Consider the following 18,578-nt stretch of genomic DNA (forward strand, 5'->3'; position numbering starts at 1 on the left):
CTTAATGTTAGCAAACCTTTTTCGTTTGGTGTGGGTTCTTCTCTGACATAATACAGTTTGTTCAAATCTTCTGAATGTATAAATGGGTTGTTTCATGTTTAATTCCATTTCAATAAATGCAAAGCAAAATCAAAACATTTGCCTTTTTCTATAAAAGTATACAACTTTCACAATTGATAACAATAAAATGAAACAAAAACCCATATCTCCACAACATGAGCAGGGTGTGTCTCATAGTGCATTGATTCACGTGTAGCTTATTTGTCAGTAAAATCTGCGTTCATGCAGAATTCTTGATTCATAAATAAGTGTGCACTAAAACTTCTACAAAATGTAGGTTACAATAAAATAGAATCATCTGTATGCAAAAAAAATAAATTACAATAAATTCAATTAAAAAATGCAGCCTGTATATCTGTATGCAAATACCGGACACACGAGAGGTCCAAGTTAGGATTGCATGTAATCTAGGGCTATATTGAATTTTGAGAATTTCGTTTGTGAGAATAACACACTTTAACAGGAAGATCTTACTGCGCATGTTCAGTCGTGCGCGTGTATAACGTGCTCTAATTTTAATCCCAACCTATTTGACCTGAAATTGCCACACTTTCCACCCTGCTTGGTAACCAACTAACTAGCCTAGGTTTTTTTTAAATCCAGAACAAAGCAAAATCTTGCTTGCATCATTCTGTTCGGGTTTACGTATCGAAGTGGACCCATGAAGACCTCTCTAATGTAGGCCTATGTTTCCTACGTGACAAACTCAGTTCTCCTCCCAGCATTGTCCTGAGTACCAGTCAGTCTGTCCAGATCTTTTAATGCTGTAGTCTAGAGGCGTCATATAACCTGTACATGACATCTGATCCCTTCTGAGATAAAAAAAAGTTTTCAGATGTTACCGTCTGCACAAAAACCTTCATTGTCTTCTTGAATCTGTGCACTGAAACCAAACCGTAACACTGCATACAGAACACAAAGTGGCATAAAACCGCCTACACACTGACACACAACCCTTCAACTCTTACTTCACACAAGCCACTGACGCATTTGAGGTGTAATAGACGGACCATCTCAGGGGAACATGTGGGGCTATATCTACACATGTGTCTGCTCATCCTCTACTTGCAAATACTCCCGGTAAGAGAAACACAGAGAGATCATGAGTATCCATCCAGGCATGAAGATGTTGGCAGCTGTGGCTGTTTTATTCCTGGCGGTCGGCTTGAGTGACAGCGTGATTCTGAATAAATGTGGGCTGAAGCAGGAGCTTCAGACGGGCCTTACACTGCCTCCGAACATGACCGACGTGCTGGCGCAGAGTAAGTGTCCATCTCTAAATCCAGAGCTTAATATCTGACTTAAGATACCGAACACTGATGCTTCTGTGTGTTTTAATATAGTTAGTGTTTCACAGTTTGAAGGTGACCATATTGATTTTTTGGTCACTTATATGAAAAAGAGTGGTGGTGATATTCTTAAAAGAATTACCAAATAAATTTACCAAATAAAGGCTTATGCACACCAAGGATGATAACTATAACAATAATGATAAAGATATAGTTTATAAAAAATTAAGTTGCCAAAAGGGAGGTTTCGCAGTGATGCCAGAAACATTTTTGGTTCCCCAAAGAAACTTTCAGTGAACCATTTATATATATATATATATATTTTTTTTTTAGAACAATTAAAAAATCTAACTAACCTTTTTCCACAATAAAGAACTTTTTGTGGAATGGAAAGATTCCATGGATGTCTAAGGTTCTTAATGGAACCATAGATTCCAATTAAGAACCTTTAAAGTCCACACCACACCACAGCTATACCGATAACGGCACTGAGGAACGATATCGTTGGAATCACTTTCAAGGACAATTTTTTTCAGCTCAAGAACGATTAAAGCACTAAACGGTTGAGCATTTGAAGCGGCAGGAGACAAAACTGCAGCGCGCGCTTGGAATAAACAAAACAACATGTGTGAATGCTAGTCATCGTTATCCTTTATTGTTCTTGTTGTGAACCTAATCTGAAACTCTCTTTACAGTCGTGTGCCATGTCCAGCTGACCTCTAACTTCAATACCAGCGCCATTAAGACGATCACTGAGCCACAAAATTCAGGTGAACATCACGGTTCTCGTAAGGGCAGGTCTGCCAGGAGACAAGGAAAAAATAAAGGCCCCTCCCGTAAAGTTACCCCTCCACCCCACTTGGAAAGTTTGGAAAGTGCCGAGGACAAAAATGAGGTCTGGACCTTGTACGGCTTGTTCCAACTCAGTGACCATGTGGTGTGCAACTCCTCCACCCAAAGTCATTCCCTGAACCTCTGCGGACTGACCTGCAACCGTGAGTATACTCACTCTTACTCTACACGGATGCTGTAAATGAATCAAAAGTGACAGTAAAGACATTTATAATGTTAAAAAAGGCTTATATTTCAAATAAATGCTGTTCTTTTGAACTTTCTATTCATCAAAGAGTTAGAGCAGCACGAATTTTATTTTCGAAAATATTCAAATAATCACAGAAGATTGGTTCACATATAAACACTGAAAATCAGTTTTTGAAAGTAACTTGGCACTTCAAATAACGATTGTATCGATTACATCGTTACACCAGTAGGTGGCGACAAGTGACCCTAAAAAAATTATATTTGTCAATGAATCATTAATTCAAGAGAAAAACGCTGATTCATCCAGTAATAAAGAAAGTGAAGTATTTGAGTGAGTCATTGAGTTATTCATTCAACCCTATTTTCTTAAATAATTTATTCTGATTAATTAAACATTTTAAATAGACTGCAGCAATTAACTTTTAACCAGAACCTCTAGTAAATTACATCTTATTTTGTTTACTTTCTCTTTTCAGAATCAGGAGAATTGTGATCTCAGTTTGAAACAAATAAATAAAAATGTAATTCACAATTTATGTAGAATCGTGCAGTTTCCACAAAAATATGAAGCAGCACAACTGTTCACAACACTGATAATAATCAGCAATGTTTCTTGAGCAGCAAACCAGCATATTAGAAAGATCACGTGACACTGAAGACTGGAGAAAATGTGATGCTGAAAATGTTCAAATATATTACAATAGAAATAGGCATTTAATATTTCACAATATTACTGTTTTTACTGTATTTTTGATTAACTAAATGCAGTCTTGATGAGCAGAATATACTCTACGTGTGTGTGTGTGTGTGTGTGTGTGTGTGTGTGTGTGTGTGTGTGTGTGTGTGTGTGCACGCTCTAAAATTATTTCTTTTTTATTTTTCAGAGTTGCTTGATGATAACATCAGTGATGACTTGGCCTGTGTCCAGGTCCTTATAAATAAAATGTGAGTAAAATGTATTTTAATAGTACACATAAATATCAGAACATGCTATTATCGTATAAAGCTATTTTCACACTACATCTTAATTTATAGTGTACGGTAGCCTAGTAGGCTACGCTTGAATTATCTGAGCTACAATACAAAAAGACATACATTATTCCTGAAATGTGTTTGTAGACGTTTGAATTATTGTTAATTTTGCAGACTGCAGGCCTAGTGTCAACATTTATTCCACATATAAACGCTATTAGTAGTGAATCCCTATAAGGCAGGCGAGTGCAAGTGTCATGTGTTCATCTCACTATCACAGGACTGGAGTGATTCCTGACCCCAAAACTGCTAAACACATCCGTAACATGTAAGTGAATGAAGCCTAAAACACGTTTAATATACAACAACCAACTCAATACAGCAATTAATGGAAAACATAAATGCATTTAGTGTGTTTGTTAGAAACTGATATAGCGGTCTCTGTGTGGATAATTTATTTTCTAAAACACATTCAGTCTTTAATGTTTAATGCTTTTCTTTGACAGGATCTCGTTGATCTACCAGCCAGAGTGTGTCAATGCAAAGGCCTCTACATACTTCGCTGACTGTCCATAATCCTGCGGTTTAGACCTCTTGATCTGAACCTTGAACATTGATGTCCCCTGCTTTTACTTTTACAATTCTTGCGCATTTATTAACTTAGCTTTAGACATTAAATCCTAGCACATCTTGTGTTTTTTTTTTATTCTGTAGTCATTAAATCCTTTTGAAACGCAGTGTTGTGCTCGTGAATTTAATTCATTTACATTGTGGACAATTCAAATCAGATGTAAAACACAAGGCTTTTGAGAAGGTGTGTAGGTTGATGGTTGGTTTAGTGAAATTATGGATTGGTGGTTCTCTAATTTTCTAATCAGTGGTTAAGATGAGTAAGTTACATGTTATTTTTCCCCCCTTCCTGTTAAGTATTTAGTGGGCAATTTATTAATAAGTACATAGAACATCCACTAGATGGCGTGCTTGTTTTTATTAAATAAATAGCACCCTTGATTTTTGAGTAGTACTGGGATAATAAAACACAAAAATATACAAATATTTTATAATAATCTGTTCCGCATTCATCACAGAAGGCATGTCAGCATATATCAACACCATTAGTTGTGTCAGATATCTATTATTAATATGGACAAATCCAGCCTTCACTTCAAAGAACACTCAAAAAAATGAGCTGTTGAACGAACTTAATTAAATTAAGGAAAACTTTTCCACGAAATTGAATTACATTTTTCCAACAAAATCGAATTTGTTTGAAATGATTTGTTGTAATCTTGTTGTATGAACTTAAATTCATTTAGTCAATCCTGCTAGATAAAGTTTAGTCGGGTTAGTTTTTGTTCTGCCTAAAATAAAATCACCAACATTATAATTTAAGCTAATTTGTCTCTACAATCACTTCTAGATGTTATTAGTCTAGAATAGTATTAATAGTGGATCGAACCATTGAATTATAACCACTTTTTACTTAGTAATATTAAATATTACTTGTGCAGGTCTGCAAGTGTGGTTTAATGCAATTAAAGTGTACACTGAGTGCCCACACCCTAAACACAGTCGCCACTCTTCTGCATAATGGAAAATTCAAAACCATTAACATAACTGAACATTAAACACTAACAATAACCAACATTGCAACCAACTAACCAAACCTATATTGAGCAAAATATTTGAAAAGTTACTTTTTAATCAAATGATGCAGTACTTTGTATCAAATAATTTGCTCTCCAATTCACAGCATGCTTATAAGCCAGGACACTCCACTAACACTGCATTGGTACAAATGGTAGACCAGTGGTTAACTTTTATGGATGACAAAAAGCTTGTGGGTGTTGTGATGCTGGATTTCACAGCAGCTTTTGATGTTATTGACCATGACATTTTACTGTCTAAGCTTAAGTGCTATGGGTTTTCACATCAGTCTGTGTCCTTGATATGCAGTTATCTCTCTGGTAGAAGTCAGCGGGTATTTTTCAATGGGAGCTTTTCTGATTGTAAACAGTTGTCATGTGGTATTCCCCAGGGCAGCTGTTTGGGCCCATTGTTGTTTTCTGTGTTTGTTAATGATCTGTCACATGCTGTTTCAAGAGCAGATGTTGTACTTTATGCAGATGATGCTACAATGTTTTATGCATCACCTACAATAACTGACATAAGTTGCACTTTGCAGAATGAACTTAATGCCATTACAAATTGGGTGAAACTTAATAAATTAGCTCTCAATATATCTAAAACTAAATGTATAGTCTTTGGTACTAAACGTATGCTTGGCAAGCCTTGCAACTTAAATCTAATTATTGATACATCTGTGGTAGAGCAGGTGAGTCAGACTAAAATCTTGGGTGTGAAGCTGGATAGTCAGCTCTCTTGGGCTGATCAGATTAATCATATTGTGTCTAAAATGGCTAAAGGCATTGCTTTATCCCGGAGATGTTCAGTATATTGTCCACCATTAGTTATGAAAACAGTTGTCCAGTCTTTAGTTCTGTCACATCTGGGGTACTGTCCAGTAATTTGGTCCAGTGCTGCAGGGACATCTAAAAAAATTACAAATCGTTCAGAACAGAGCCGCAAGAGTAGCCCTTGGTTGCTCTTTTCGCTCTAGTGTGGATAAAATGCATACCTGTTTGGGCTGGATAAAGGTGGAGGACAAACTTAATATAAGTCTTCTCTGTTATATGCACAATGCTCTATTTAAAAACAATCCAAAATCTTTTGTGGACAAATTGGTTTTTAGTGGCTATTGTCACGGACATGTTACGCGTCAGGTGACCTCAGGTGTGTTAGTGGTTCCATCTGCAAGGTCCAATTGTATGAAAAGAACAGTATTAGTTAGATCGTCATCTGCTTGGAATAAATTGGACTTAAGAACAAGACAAATATCTAACATATGTAATTTTAAGAAGACTCTAAAACAGATTTCAATTAATAGTATTACACCAGTTAATTAGTGACTGTTATAGGTACTGACTCTTTCAAATGCTGTATGTGTGTGAATGTGTATATGTGGATAAATGTATACATGTGGTTATGTTATATGTCTGTTATATTTATGCATGTTATATTTGTGTATTTTAACTGTACATACGTTTTAGCACTTTTATGGGCCCCAGGAAGACTAGCAACCACATTGTGGAAGCTAATGGGGATCCAAATAAATAAATAAATAAATAAATAAACAGCATCTTTCCATTTACTGAAAAACACATAAAATAACACGTTAATGCCTAAATGTATGCAGTCCCTTGCAAAGCATGCTGGGAACTACAGATCCACTGCCCAGTTAGATGTCAACAAAAATGATTAATGTAGTTTTCACACAAATGAATTAAGTAAACTTCCATTTTAAAAATATTAGGTTGATTGAACACAATTAAATTAAGTTGTGACAAAATATTAAACAATCGTGTTACTTTTGCTTATTTTAATTAATTAAATTTAACAAGAGGCCAAAATATTTTTTTTTGAGTGAATGAATACATTTTAAACAGGATGGTTTCAAACTGGTTTTCAGCTCTGGTCAGAATATCATCCAAATACACATACTAATATATAAAACTTTTTCAACAAATGTTGTTGAGTGAACTATTAAAAGAGGACCTTTAGTCATTTTTCCTGTGTATTGTAGACAGAAAATATGTGATAAAAAAAAGTGACACTTAGTGGTCTTTAATGTGGTCTTTATTAGAAATACTTTAGAAGACTACATGACTGATGATGATAATGCAAAACCTGTCAGGACTGTGATTTATGCCTGAATACAAACGAGGACTGATGCAGTCAGGCAGATATAAAAAAGTAACATGACTGATCTCTACTAACTGCGCTACAACATAACGTGTGTCTAACTAGGCAGCATTTCAAAGTAAAACACATGGTGATTACTTCCTGATAACACATAGCCTACATCTGTGAATACTGTACAAGCACAAAGATTTACTCTCATGACAATGTATAATACATTGTTTAAATTCAAAACTAATATGAATATCGAGATATCTTTTTATTCTATGTATGGTACATTGTTGTATAAAAGACCCTGCCAAATTCAGTTTAGATGAGGTCTTCACTTTAAAGGAGGACCGGGGCTAATTGTCACATTTTTACTCGAGTGAATATTTCTCACTTGAGGTATATTTTTTAGAAAATAGACCATTTTCACATTTCCGTGTTTCTCAGAAGCGGAAGTCATGTCATGGTTGGGTAAACTTCTATAGCGGTGAAAGAGAGACTACATTAAATAGATGTGACCCTGGACGACAAAACCAGTCACATGGGTCAATTTTTTAAAAAATTTAGATTTATACATAATCTGAAAGCTGCATAAATAAGCTTTCCATTGATATATGGTTTGTCGAGATACAATTATTTGAAAATCTGGAATCTGAGGATGCAAAAAAATCAAAACATTGAGAAAATCTCCTTTAAAGTTGTGCATTTATGTTCACGATTGTGCAGCATTCACTCACAAAAATACATGTTTTATATATTTACGGTAGGAATTTTACTAAATATCTTCATGGATCATGATCTTTACTTAATATCCTCATGATTTTTGGCATAAAAAAAAATTAATAATTTTGACCCATACAATGTATTGTTGGCTATTGCCACAAATATACCCGTGCGACATGTGACTGGTTTTGTGATCCAGGGTCACATATTTTTGCTCAAATAGCAAAAGAAAAACTTCACAATAGAGTTTTCACAACTTAAAAAAAGAAGGGTAAAATAAAGACATTGATAACGGCAGTCAGAAAGGTTTTACTGTTTTACTGTCACGCTCACAGCAGCGTTAACTAGTTTTTTGTGATTTGATGCATAGGTAACATAATAAAAAGTAAAGTGTAATAAATATACATGTCTTAAAAAATTAATATATAAAAAAAACTGCAGGATTTAAGATGCTGATGATCATTAAAACGCATCATGACAGTCTGTGAAAAACGTATGTTAACTCAGGGGTGGTATAATAATAATAATGTCCGCAGAGTGTGTGTGTGTGAAGTTTTAGCTCAAAATACCCCTCAGATATTTATGTAAAGCATGTTAAAATTGTCACTTTTTGAAGGTGAGCAAAAACGCACCGTTTGTTGTAGTCCTTAAAAAGCAATTTCTTTAAAAGCAAATATCTCCCTTTGCTGTGAAATTTGAGCGTTGTAACTTTGCAGATGTTGTTTATGTTCAAACAGCAACATTACACACTAACTAAAGTTAGAAAAGTGAAATCATATTCAACCACTCCTTAAACGTTTTTCAGCGTTGTTCAACAGACAACCAGTTCTGGAGAAAATAAGCATGTGTGTAACACTGAGATAAACAGCCCTTGTGACATCATCATCCGTGTGTGTGACAACTAGCCCCGGTGTCTCTCCAACGGACTCCTCTCAGACAAACTCCCCTCTCGCCTTGAGATCCGGACACAGTTTGGCCTCGAGGTCCTCGATCTTGATGGACTCGACGTCTTTGCCGCTGCTGACGCTGGCGGCGCGCGTGATCTTCGTCAGCGTGTCCTCGTAGGGCGGCGGGAGGTAGACCATGAGGAAGACGCCGTCAGACATGTCCGAGCTCGTGCTGTTTAGCCGCTCCGCGTTCCCGGTGAGCGACGACAGGATCTCGGCGTTGCGCTCCGGGTCCTGCAGGTCCAGTGCGATGATGTTGCTCAGTCCGAGCTTGTTCTGTCTGAATCTTCGGTAAAGAAGGACAAACGCGATGCCGAACACGGTGAGAGTGACAAGCGGGAGAACGACGTACAGGATAAGCTCCGATTTCCCGTTGTTTTCCGTCGAAAGCTCATTCCAGTGGTAACCCTAAAGGGGCATAAAGGACATGATTTGGAACATTTGCATTTTAAGGCCTGGATAATCCTAAAAAAAAACTTAGTTCACCCAAAAAATTTAAATTCGGACATTTACTTACCATCATGTCGTTCCAAACCTGTAAGACTTTCGTTCATCTTCGAAGCACAGCTGAAGATATTTTTATTGAAATCTGAGAGATTTCTGTCCCTCCATTGACAGGCTACGCAACTACCACTTTGACACTTCAAAAAGTTCATAAAGAAATCGTAAAACTAATCCATATGAATTGAGAGGTTTAGTCCAAATTTTCTGAAGAGACTCTTTATAGACCCTTTTACTGTTTGTACACAATGATGACGTAGCAACGTATGCGCGCGCATATTGGCAACGGAAGTATGATGAGAATCAGCAGCGCGTCAAGTGGGCGCTGCAGACGCAAGCATTTTTTATTATGTCCTCGCTCCAATCAACACGTTTAATCGCCAGCAGCCACAGGCGCTGCCGGTTCTTCTGAAACGGCCGTGATCCTGTCGGAATCCTATAAAACTTAAGTCCCTTGGTGGAATATCGATTAGTGCAACCGTAAACGCAACAACCAGACATTTTGATGCTGGGAAACCGTTTTGATAAACTTTTGGAGTTGCTAACGCGTTAGAGCCAGTGGGAAACAACACCACTTCCGTTGCCAAAATGCGCGCGCAACTATTTGATCACGTGGGCTGTAAAAGGGTCTATACGACGAACAAATCCTTTTGATCAAAGTGGAAGTTGCGTAGCCTGTCAATGAAAGGACAGAAATCTCTCAGATTTCACCAAAAAAATCTTTATTTGTGTTCCGAAGATGAACGAAAGTCTTACGGGTTTGGAACGACATGATGGTAAGTAAATAATGACTGAATTTTCATTTTTGGGTGAACTATCCTTTTAAACCATACGCTTAAGTACAAATCAAACTTCATATGAAATCGCCACCTCGTATAGAAGTTAAATTTTTCCGTTAGATTGGGTTTGTATTTACTTTTCTTTACTGGATAGACAGCTGGTTTCAAAGCCTGACCAGCTGGAAAGTGTCCATAACCCTCTAAAACCAGATAAGACCAGGCTGGGAGAAAAGATATGATGAAAGTGAAGACTGATCTTTTCACAAATTTCATATAATAAACTTGTATAATTCCAAACCAAACATTTAATTCTCTAGTTCCAAAAAAATTATAAAATATAAATATATATATATATATATCCACTGGTGGTAGAACCAAGAAAAACAATGATTTGAAGAAGCTATAATGCATAATCAGAGCGTTTTAAGTCTTAACAGAGCCATATCAAGACTACAGTGAAAAGTGGTCTTGGAAAGTCATCCAGATAAGAAGATATCTACGAATGGATCCAGTAACTTCTCTAATTCTTTCAATAAAAGTTTGCATCTCCTGACCAAATCTGTAAGCAGCTCCCAAAAACACAAGGGTAACTTGCTTTTCTAATCCAGAACCAGTGTGTCCAACATAACTGGACTGGACTGCATCCCAAAATCTGTTCCTTCTCCCAGCATTTTTCCAACGCTAATAACATAATGCTGCTTTTCAGCCAGATTAGATGTTTTGGTGCTTTAAACCCCTTCGTTGATGCCAAGACCACTGTCTCGCCTCAAATAACCCCCTATGAAGATCAAAAACTGAAAGTATTGAGTTATAATTTTGAAAATTATTATTTTCAATTTGTCCTCTCAATTTAGCTTTCATTATTTTTCGCTCCTACTTTCTTAAAAATAAAAGATCAAAATTGGGGGTTTTGCAGCGATGTCACAGAAGAACCATTTTTTGGTTCCCGTGCAAAGAAGCTTTCAGTGAACAGTTCTTAAAGGGATAGTTCACCCAAAAAAATCTGTTGTGCTTTGACTTCCATAGTATTTTTTATATATATATATATAAGTAATGGAAGTCAATGGGTGTCCCACAACTTGTTGGTTACAAACATTCTTCAAAATATTTTCCTTTGTGTTCAGCAGAACAAAGAAATGTTTACAGGTTTGAACAACTTTAGGGTGAGAAAATGATTTTTGTTTGAACTATCCATTTAAAAGAACCATATTTCTTAGTGTGGAGAAAATTGTAATAATCTAAATAACCTTTTCCCACTATCTAGAACCTTTTGTTTTTAAGAGTGTATTATAGTTTTGAGTTTTTCTGTGTCTCAAAGACCGTTCCTGTGTCTGTGTCTAATCTGTCGGCTACTTCTCTAATGGGATTGCTCACGTACCTGTAGCCGTTGTTCCACAGTAGGCGGTGAAGGAGACCCCGAAACCCAGTCATCTCTTCCAGCTGGTCCAAACTTTATCCAGCTGCTGTCCAACAATCGTCGCATTCTGCCGCTGACAGAAGAGCTTCGGCTGATGATGGAGAGCGCGAGCTCAGCGGATGAGAGAGACAGACCAGCAGCTGTCTAAAGAGCGCAGCGGGATAACAGCTGCATCTTGTGTCCGTCTGAACTCTGAGTGTGTGTGTGTGTGTGTGCGTGTGTGTGTGTGTGTGATGGAGTTTGTGTGTGTTAAGTACTGTCTCACATGCTCGCACATGCAGATCAGTGGAAATCAGGCCAGCGGTCAGCCAATGGCGCGGGGCGAAAGAACACCCGAAAGGCAATCATTCAGAGATTTGGGCTGTGCGCAGCTGGCCTATATTTAATAAACAGCAGAGAGCTGTCAATCAAACAAGTTTCAGAGCTGCAGGGGCAGCAGAAATGGGCGGAGCATCGTCTTTGCATTCAGAGCAGGCGCGTGCGATGAAGTGTGTGTGTGTGTGTGTGTGAGAGAGAGAGAGGGAGAGATGCATGTTAACATGAACATCTAGGAATGGTTCAGAAGAGGCAGCTGTTGCCATAAGATATACTTTTTGCTTTGGAGGAACTTAACCCTGCAAGGCCTGATATAGCAAATAATGTAAAACATTGTTTTAAATGTAGCAGTTTATTGAGCCTTAGGCAAAACATACCGGAATAAATGTGTGTTATGTTTTGTATCATATTTGATTAATCAGGCTTTTATGTCCTATAGTGAATATAGAGATCACACTCAAGGAATATGAAAAATATGCAATTTGCTGATTTTTATATGTCCAAGATGAAATTCTGAGAGTTTGTAATGTAAATCAATGAGATCTTTATTAAATTAAATTAAATTCACATTTAGTTGTATAGCACTTTTCACAATACACATCATTTCAAAAGCAGCTTTAAAAGAAAATGTAAAGAAAATTGTAACAGTATAGTTATTATATATATATATACATGTATATTATATATAAATATAATTTGTCACTGTATATCTCCCAATAATATGTCTTTTTAATATGATAATTAAATGCTTAGTTTTATGATATAAAGCTCTAGTTGTAATCGTGGGGGTAAATATATAATGTAATTGCAATACAATGATGATTGAGAGATGAACAAATAAATGTTACTTTAAAAGCTTGATAGATCATATTTGATAATAAAAAAATAAGTGATTGATAATCAGTTGCTTCAGACCAGGAAGTGATCAACAAAATTAAAGTTATTTATAGAAGTGATTAAAGATTTCACAGCAAAAAGACACAACTTAAAGATGGACATTTTACTAATGATACTAAAAGGTCTTTAAAATAAAACGTATAAACTATTACAGTAATAAGATGACAGAATGTGTGTTCAGATGACAGAAGGCTTTTCAGCAAAGTTTTCATTTGAATTTGAATGTAATATTTATGTATTAAATATGCAAATACATTTGCATATCAAATATGATACAGTATATGTGAAACCCGCAGTGTGAAATGAGCTGAGCTAGAGTCAGTAAGAGATAAAACTCATCACCGCGATATATAGTCTCATTAGGACTAAAGCTCATTACTGATATGCCGTAGATCGCTGTCAGTACATTTGCTTTATTAATGTCTGTGATCCTGCTCCAAAACAACAAAATAAACATGGATTCTGATTTCACGTGAACACCAGAGTTTGTTTTTTACTATATTGGCATTAAAATGATTTGAAATTTAATCTCTAGTAGTCACTGACCTATTATGTCCCCAATATTGTAATGTTAGAAAGTTCAAAACGTGAAAATGTGCAATTGGACACTATCTTATCTGACCTACTTTTTAACCAGAAGCACATTTGTCTGCATGATTTTTTCTTTTGAAACACAAAATTTGGTTGCTTTATATGAGTGCAAACTGTTTTTTCGGATGAATTTCAGCAGCAGAACAATCCTAACATCTGGGTTTGTAGGGGACGGCTGGGATTGAGCGTCTCAGGTTAAGCAGAGGCCATGTTTTTAATTAGAGATATGGACATTTCTGAGCAATTCAGTCGAAATCTGTGACACACACGTGAAGGTTTTCCAAAGAAAATTCACTGACCATTAATGAGAGTTTGCCGGACGTCCCGTGAAGCCGTGGATAAAGCAATCATGCAAAAAGAGGTTTATTATCGAGACACTTTAATCACATGACCAGACAAAACAAACCAGAGGGATGATGACAGCAGAGCGTGAACCACACATTCATTTATACGAACACACACTATTGCTCAAAAATCAAATCAAATAAAACTATAAGCCTGAGCTAAAATATATTTTAATGTTCCTGAAATGACCACAGAAATAAAATAAAATTGACCACAAATTAATTTGACTACAAATCAAAAATATAAAATGAAAAAATCGAAATCTATAAATAAATAATATATAAAATGTCTAGTAAATAATTGTTATATTGTATTGTATAAAATATGTAAAAATATACTGAAAATATAAAACTAAACGGAAAGTAGAAAAAAAATCTAATATATAAAAAATAAGTAAAAGTAAATCTACTAAAAGATTATTAGTAAAAAAAAATATCTAATTTATAAAAAAGTACAAAATATACTGAAAATCTAAAACTAAACTCAAACTAGAAAAACATTTGACTACTAAATAAAAATATTTTTTATTTAAAAAAAAACATAATATAAAACAAATCTAATCTAAAATAATAAATAAAAATATCCTGAAAATATAAAGCTAAACTGAAATTACAAAAACAACAAAATGACTACAAATTATGTAGGCTTATACTAAAAACAAGAATATTAGTAAAATATATCATATTTTAATTATTATATAAAACATATGCTGAAAATCCAAAACTCAAAATAGAAAAATACAAATTAATAATATATAAATATTAGCAAAAAAATATAATATAAATAATAAATAGATTATCTAATATATATAAATAAGTAAAAATATGCTGAAAATCTAAAACTAACTCAAACTAGAAAAACATAAAAAAATATGTATATATATAAAAATGAACCGAAAATATAAAACTAAACTCTAACCTAATCTAACAAAATGAAAACTAATTGGAATGCGAAATTAAAACACTACAATAGCTAACCTAAAATAATGTCATGTGACAGCCAGCCTTATATTAACGCTAATGCCAACCCGTCACGTTAGCCCTTCACACAAACTTAATCACACACACATGGCATGAGGCTTTGCCCAGTCAGACACAAAATGGGGTCAGCGACCGCTCTCCTCCTCACTTTAGCAGAGACCAGGTCTAGCCCAGAGTCAGGCTCAGAGATCATCTCCTAAACTACATTCCCAATCTGGTAATAAAAGGATTCGGAGAATCTCCTGAACTGACACCACTTTAATTTTCTGCTGTCAGTGAAAAGTTAACATGATATTCCACAACTAGTTTATTCGTCAAATATCAAAGTCGAATCCGTCGGGGTCAGGTCAAGGATGCCTTTGTTTCAGTTTTTAAGCCGTAATATAAAGTCTTCATTTGTGTTTTCACTCTCGCGGCGTTATTTCCATAAGTTCCGTTACGCAACCACTTTTATTGAAGATTTACAATAATATAAATATCTTTGTCCCTCCGTGTTTCAAGCTGTTCCCAATTATAATCTTGAAAATACATTCTCTGTCAGTATTCACATAATTAATCATCAAAACAAAAAATAATAGTATAAAAATATGAATATATATATATATTTATATATATATAAATAAAGTCTGTGTGAGTGAGTTAGAATAAATTATCAAAATAATAACAAATGTAAATTTAAAGCAAGCACACACATATGCAAAAAAAATATATAAATAATATGTACAAAAATAAAATAACTGGATAGAGAAGTGACTTATGATAATTTTAATAGTTTGTCAAAATAATTATTGCATTAAATTAGCATTTAATTACTAATTACTAATATATAATTTTATCTTTTTATCAGATTCTTTAATGCTACAGTTAAAAAGTATTTGATCTGTATTTGTGGCAATCTAAAGTGATCAGATCTCCTTCTATTTGCTTTATTTCATGTCATTTCTTTCTGTTAATTAAAATTTAGTAGAGCTTTATTTTCTCTCTTTCAATCAGGATAAACATTCACAAAACAGCTGTTATGGACATCTGTCTCAGCAACATTTGTGTGTGTGTGAGAGTGTGTGTGTGAGTGTGTGTGAGAGTGTGTGTGTGTGTGTGTGTGTGTGTGTGTGTGAGTGTGTGTGTGTGTGTTTGAGAGTGTGTGTGTGTGTTTACCTAGTTATACTTATGGAAAATTAGGTTAATTTATGAAAGGATTGTTTTAAGTTCACTTAAATTAAAAGTTGTAATATATTTTTTGAAGCCTAATAAATGTTAAAAAAAACTGATAGCTTTCAATACACTAATTTTGAATGGCGATAATTAATGTTTAAAATGGGGGGGGGGGGGGTCCTTTTCATTGAGACATCAGTAGCTGTATCAGTATCAGTGATGCTGGCCTTCATTCATAAAAAGATGCCATTAAACAAGTATTTAAAATATAATGTCTTTATGTTGTTTCTACATTAATTTGAAGATTAACTGTGAAACTCTTATATTATAAAATATATTTAATTGTTGTTGTTTTTAATTGCAATTAATCAAATAATTTTTTTTTTATTGATCTAGTTAATTTTTTTAACGATTGACAGCACTAATATATATACAACGGTTAGTTCCCATCCTTGATTCTGATTGGTCAATAGCTGTGTTTTATTCACGATAAAACACGGCTATGACCGCTTCACCCAACGGTTCTATGTATCACTACACAACACCCCTAGCAACCGCTCTTAGCAACTTAAATACATGTTTAATCTCATCGATATTGTTCGTTGAAGCGAGTGTACCTGCATTGACAGTAGATATAGCATTTTTCTTCAGGCCAGTCCTAAATATTCATAAATAAAAAAAATCAGTTTGAATGTCCGCTGCGATATCTTGTCCTTTTAACAGTTAAGGGGTTTTCCCGTGGCCATAGTCATCTGTCAGTGTCGTCTTCCTTCTCCGTGATCACAAGTTTGAGTCCTTTCAATGTAAAAGTCTTCTCTACTGACTGACTCGCTCATAAACACAGTCTTTGCCGCCATCTATTGGCGAATGTAACGTCTGTTGCTGTTTACGGTCAGGGACTATTTTTTCCAGCGGAAGGAAGGCTTTTATTGATTTTACTTCATGAAAGTTGCATAGATACATATTTTTCGGCTTTAATAGTTGTTTGGTGTGGTAACCGTTTTATAAAAGCAATAAGGTACTCGAGGTTTTTTTCAACTTAGACTGTCGAAATTCACAGAGGTCAGAGACAACACTTCTACTAGACCTTTGTGAGCGTGAGTGTGTGTATGTGTGTGTGTTTGGGATTTAAAACTAAGGCGCATGGAGCCGAACAGCTGTAATTTTACTCTCACGTGTCAGTCAGAGTTGGGTGACCGTCTGAGCCGTGCAGGACATCTCACACGACATGCCACAGGATTTCAGTGTGTGTGTGTGTGTGTGTGTGTGTGTGTGTGTAGTTGTGAGAGCTTCCAGAACAATTTTTGCCATTATTCCAGAATGATTGTGAGCAGGGGAAGGAATATGTGAAAGAAAGGGATAAAGACCGGAAAACATTCAGCAAAGGTATAAATCTTATTTCCATTACCGTTTTAATGTAGATTCTTGATAGGCCACAGATTGGTTCAACTGGTGTTGTGGGGGTGGAGGTGATCCGAGGACACATTTGGGATGCTGGTTGCCTAGTTGTGAGGGAGCTGGGACGATAACGTAGAGTTTCCCTTGAGAAAAACACTGCATTTAGTGCACTGCAAGTCTCTGTGAATGAAACAGCATCGTGTTGATTCTTTCTGCTCCTGAGTCCTGACACAACAGCAGAAGCAAGCCCTGACAAAAAACAAAAATGAAGAACATTTAAAACTCATCTTTTTATCACATAAACTCTTAAAAATAAAGATTAGCCTATTTATTGGCATCTATGGTCCCATGAAGAATCAAAAGGGTTCTTTTACATTGTGAAAATTTTGGTCAAATCTAAATTTTTCAATTGGTCTAATTGAATTTCTGTGAATTTAATTTGATCAATTGTGGCAACAGTCTAACATGGGCTCAATCTGAAATAATCTGTTGGACCAATGGAACAATTTTGTTTACCAAACTGTGTTGGTCCAATTAAATATTTTAAATTGTTGTAGCAATTGTATTTCTCACTGTCCCAAAATATATATTTTTTATTAAAAACTTAAATACATTCAGCAAAATACAGAACACAGACAACAGGGTTGACATTTTATCACATCACTTTATTAGCAAATCAATTCTAACTCATGATATTTGGTGAAAATACCTTATTTAAAACGCTGAATACATTCAAGACTTCATCTCCATAACAGGATGTCTTGATGTGGTGAGGAAAACTTTCAAAAGCTACACTGCATAGTTTAAAAACCTGCAAATAAAAACAAAGTTCCCCTGCATCACACCTGGCAAGTGACAGGACAAGTTATTTATTTAATTAATGAGGATGATAATTTTTATCAGCCGGTGTATATTTTGCTTTATCGTTTATTTCGTGGTATATATCCAGGTTTCCAGGACTGCTTAAAATTACTGATACGAGCGATATAAGGAAAATGAATGGATGAATAAGAAAATCGTGTTGGTATTAAAAGGAAATAAGCCCCGAAAGAGGCCGACGCCAACTGCAATCTAACGGCACAGTTCAGCGTTTGCATTGCGCACATATCACACAAATTGCATCTCAAGTCGATCAAACAGTATTTTACACATATATGAGACGAAGAAAAGAAAACGACAGATGTCGTAACCGGGAAAACATGACAAAAACAATGAATGCATGAACTCGCTATTCTACAAAATGCCTTTTAATCTTTATACCGGGTCCTAAAGCAAAACTTTGCAGAATAATTTCAGTTTTCAATACTCACCATAACGTTTTAAAGCTTGTGACGATGAATATCTGTATTTATTATTTCGATCTTCGGCTCTGCTCAATCTCCCGCGCATTCGCATTTAAATTCTCCACACCAACGGTTTTCCTC

At 35.3% G+C, this 18,578-nt stretch overlaps 2 protein-coding genes across 4 annotated transcripts; one reads left to right on the plus strand and one right to left on the minus strand.

Moving 5' to 3' along the window:
* The first annotated feature begins 1,046 nt into the window (after positions 1-1,046).
* Positions 1,047-4,098, plus strand: LOC307000700 (uncharacterized protein). The gene is made up of 5 exons (XM_079616483.1): positions 1,047-1,322; positions 2,045-2,344; positions 3,275-3,335; positions 3,643-3,690; positions 3,869-4,098. The coding sequence occupies exons 1-5, from the start codon at positions 1,163-1,165 to the stop codon at positions 3,936-3,938; spliced, it is 639 nt and encodes a 212-aa protein (XP_079472609.1). The 5' UTR covers positions 1,047-1,162; the 3' UTR covers positions 3,939-4,098.
* A 2,943-nt stretch (positions 4,099-7,041) lies between these two features.
* On the minus strand, positions 7,042-17,370 carry smim28 (small integral membrane protein 28). Of its 3 annotated transcripts, none has more exons than XM_079616494.1 (3): positions 17,165-17,370; positions 11,438-11,567; positions 7,042-9,187 (listed from the first exon to the last, which is right to left on the minus strand). In XM_079616494.1, exons 1-3 carry the CDS (start codon positions 17,314-17,316, stop codon positions 8,765-8,767), a joined length of 705 nt encoding a protein of 234 aa, XP_079472620.1. In that variant the 5' UTR covers positions 17,317-17,370; the 3' UTR covers positions 7,042-8,764. The 3 variants fall into 3 exon arrangements, with proteins under 3 accessions (XP_079472620.1, XP_079472621.1, XP_079472622.1); XM_079616495.1 differs by having other exon boundaries at positions 11,438-11,620; XM_079616496.1 differs by having other exon boundaries at positions 11,438-11,900; positions 17,165-17,206.
* Positions 17,371-18,578: the final 1,208 nt, after the last annotated feature.

The sequence above is a fragment of the Phoxinus phoxinus genome, assembly GCF_949152265.1.
Source record: "Phoxinus phoxinus genome assembly, chromosome: 6".
Lineage (NCBI taxonomy): Eukaryota > Metazoa > Chordata > Actinopteri > Cypriniformes > Leuciscidae > Phoxinus > Phoxinus phoxinus.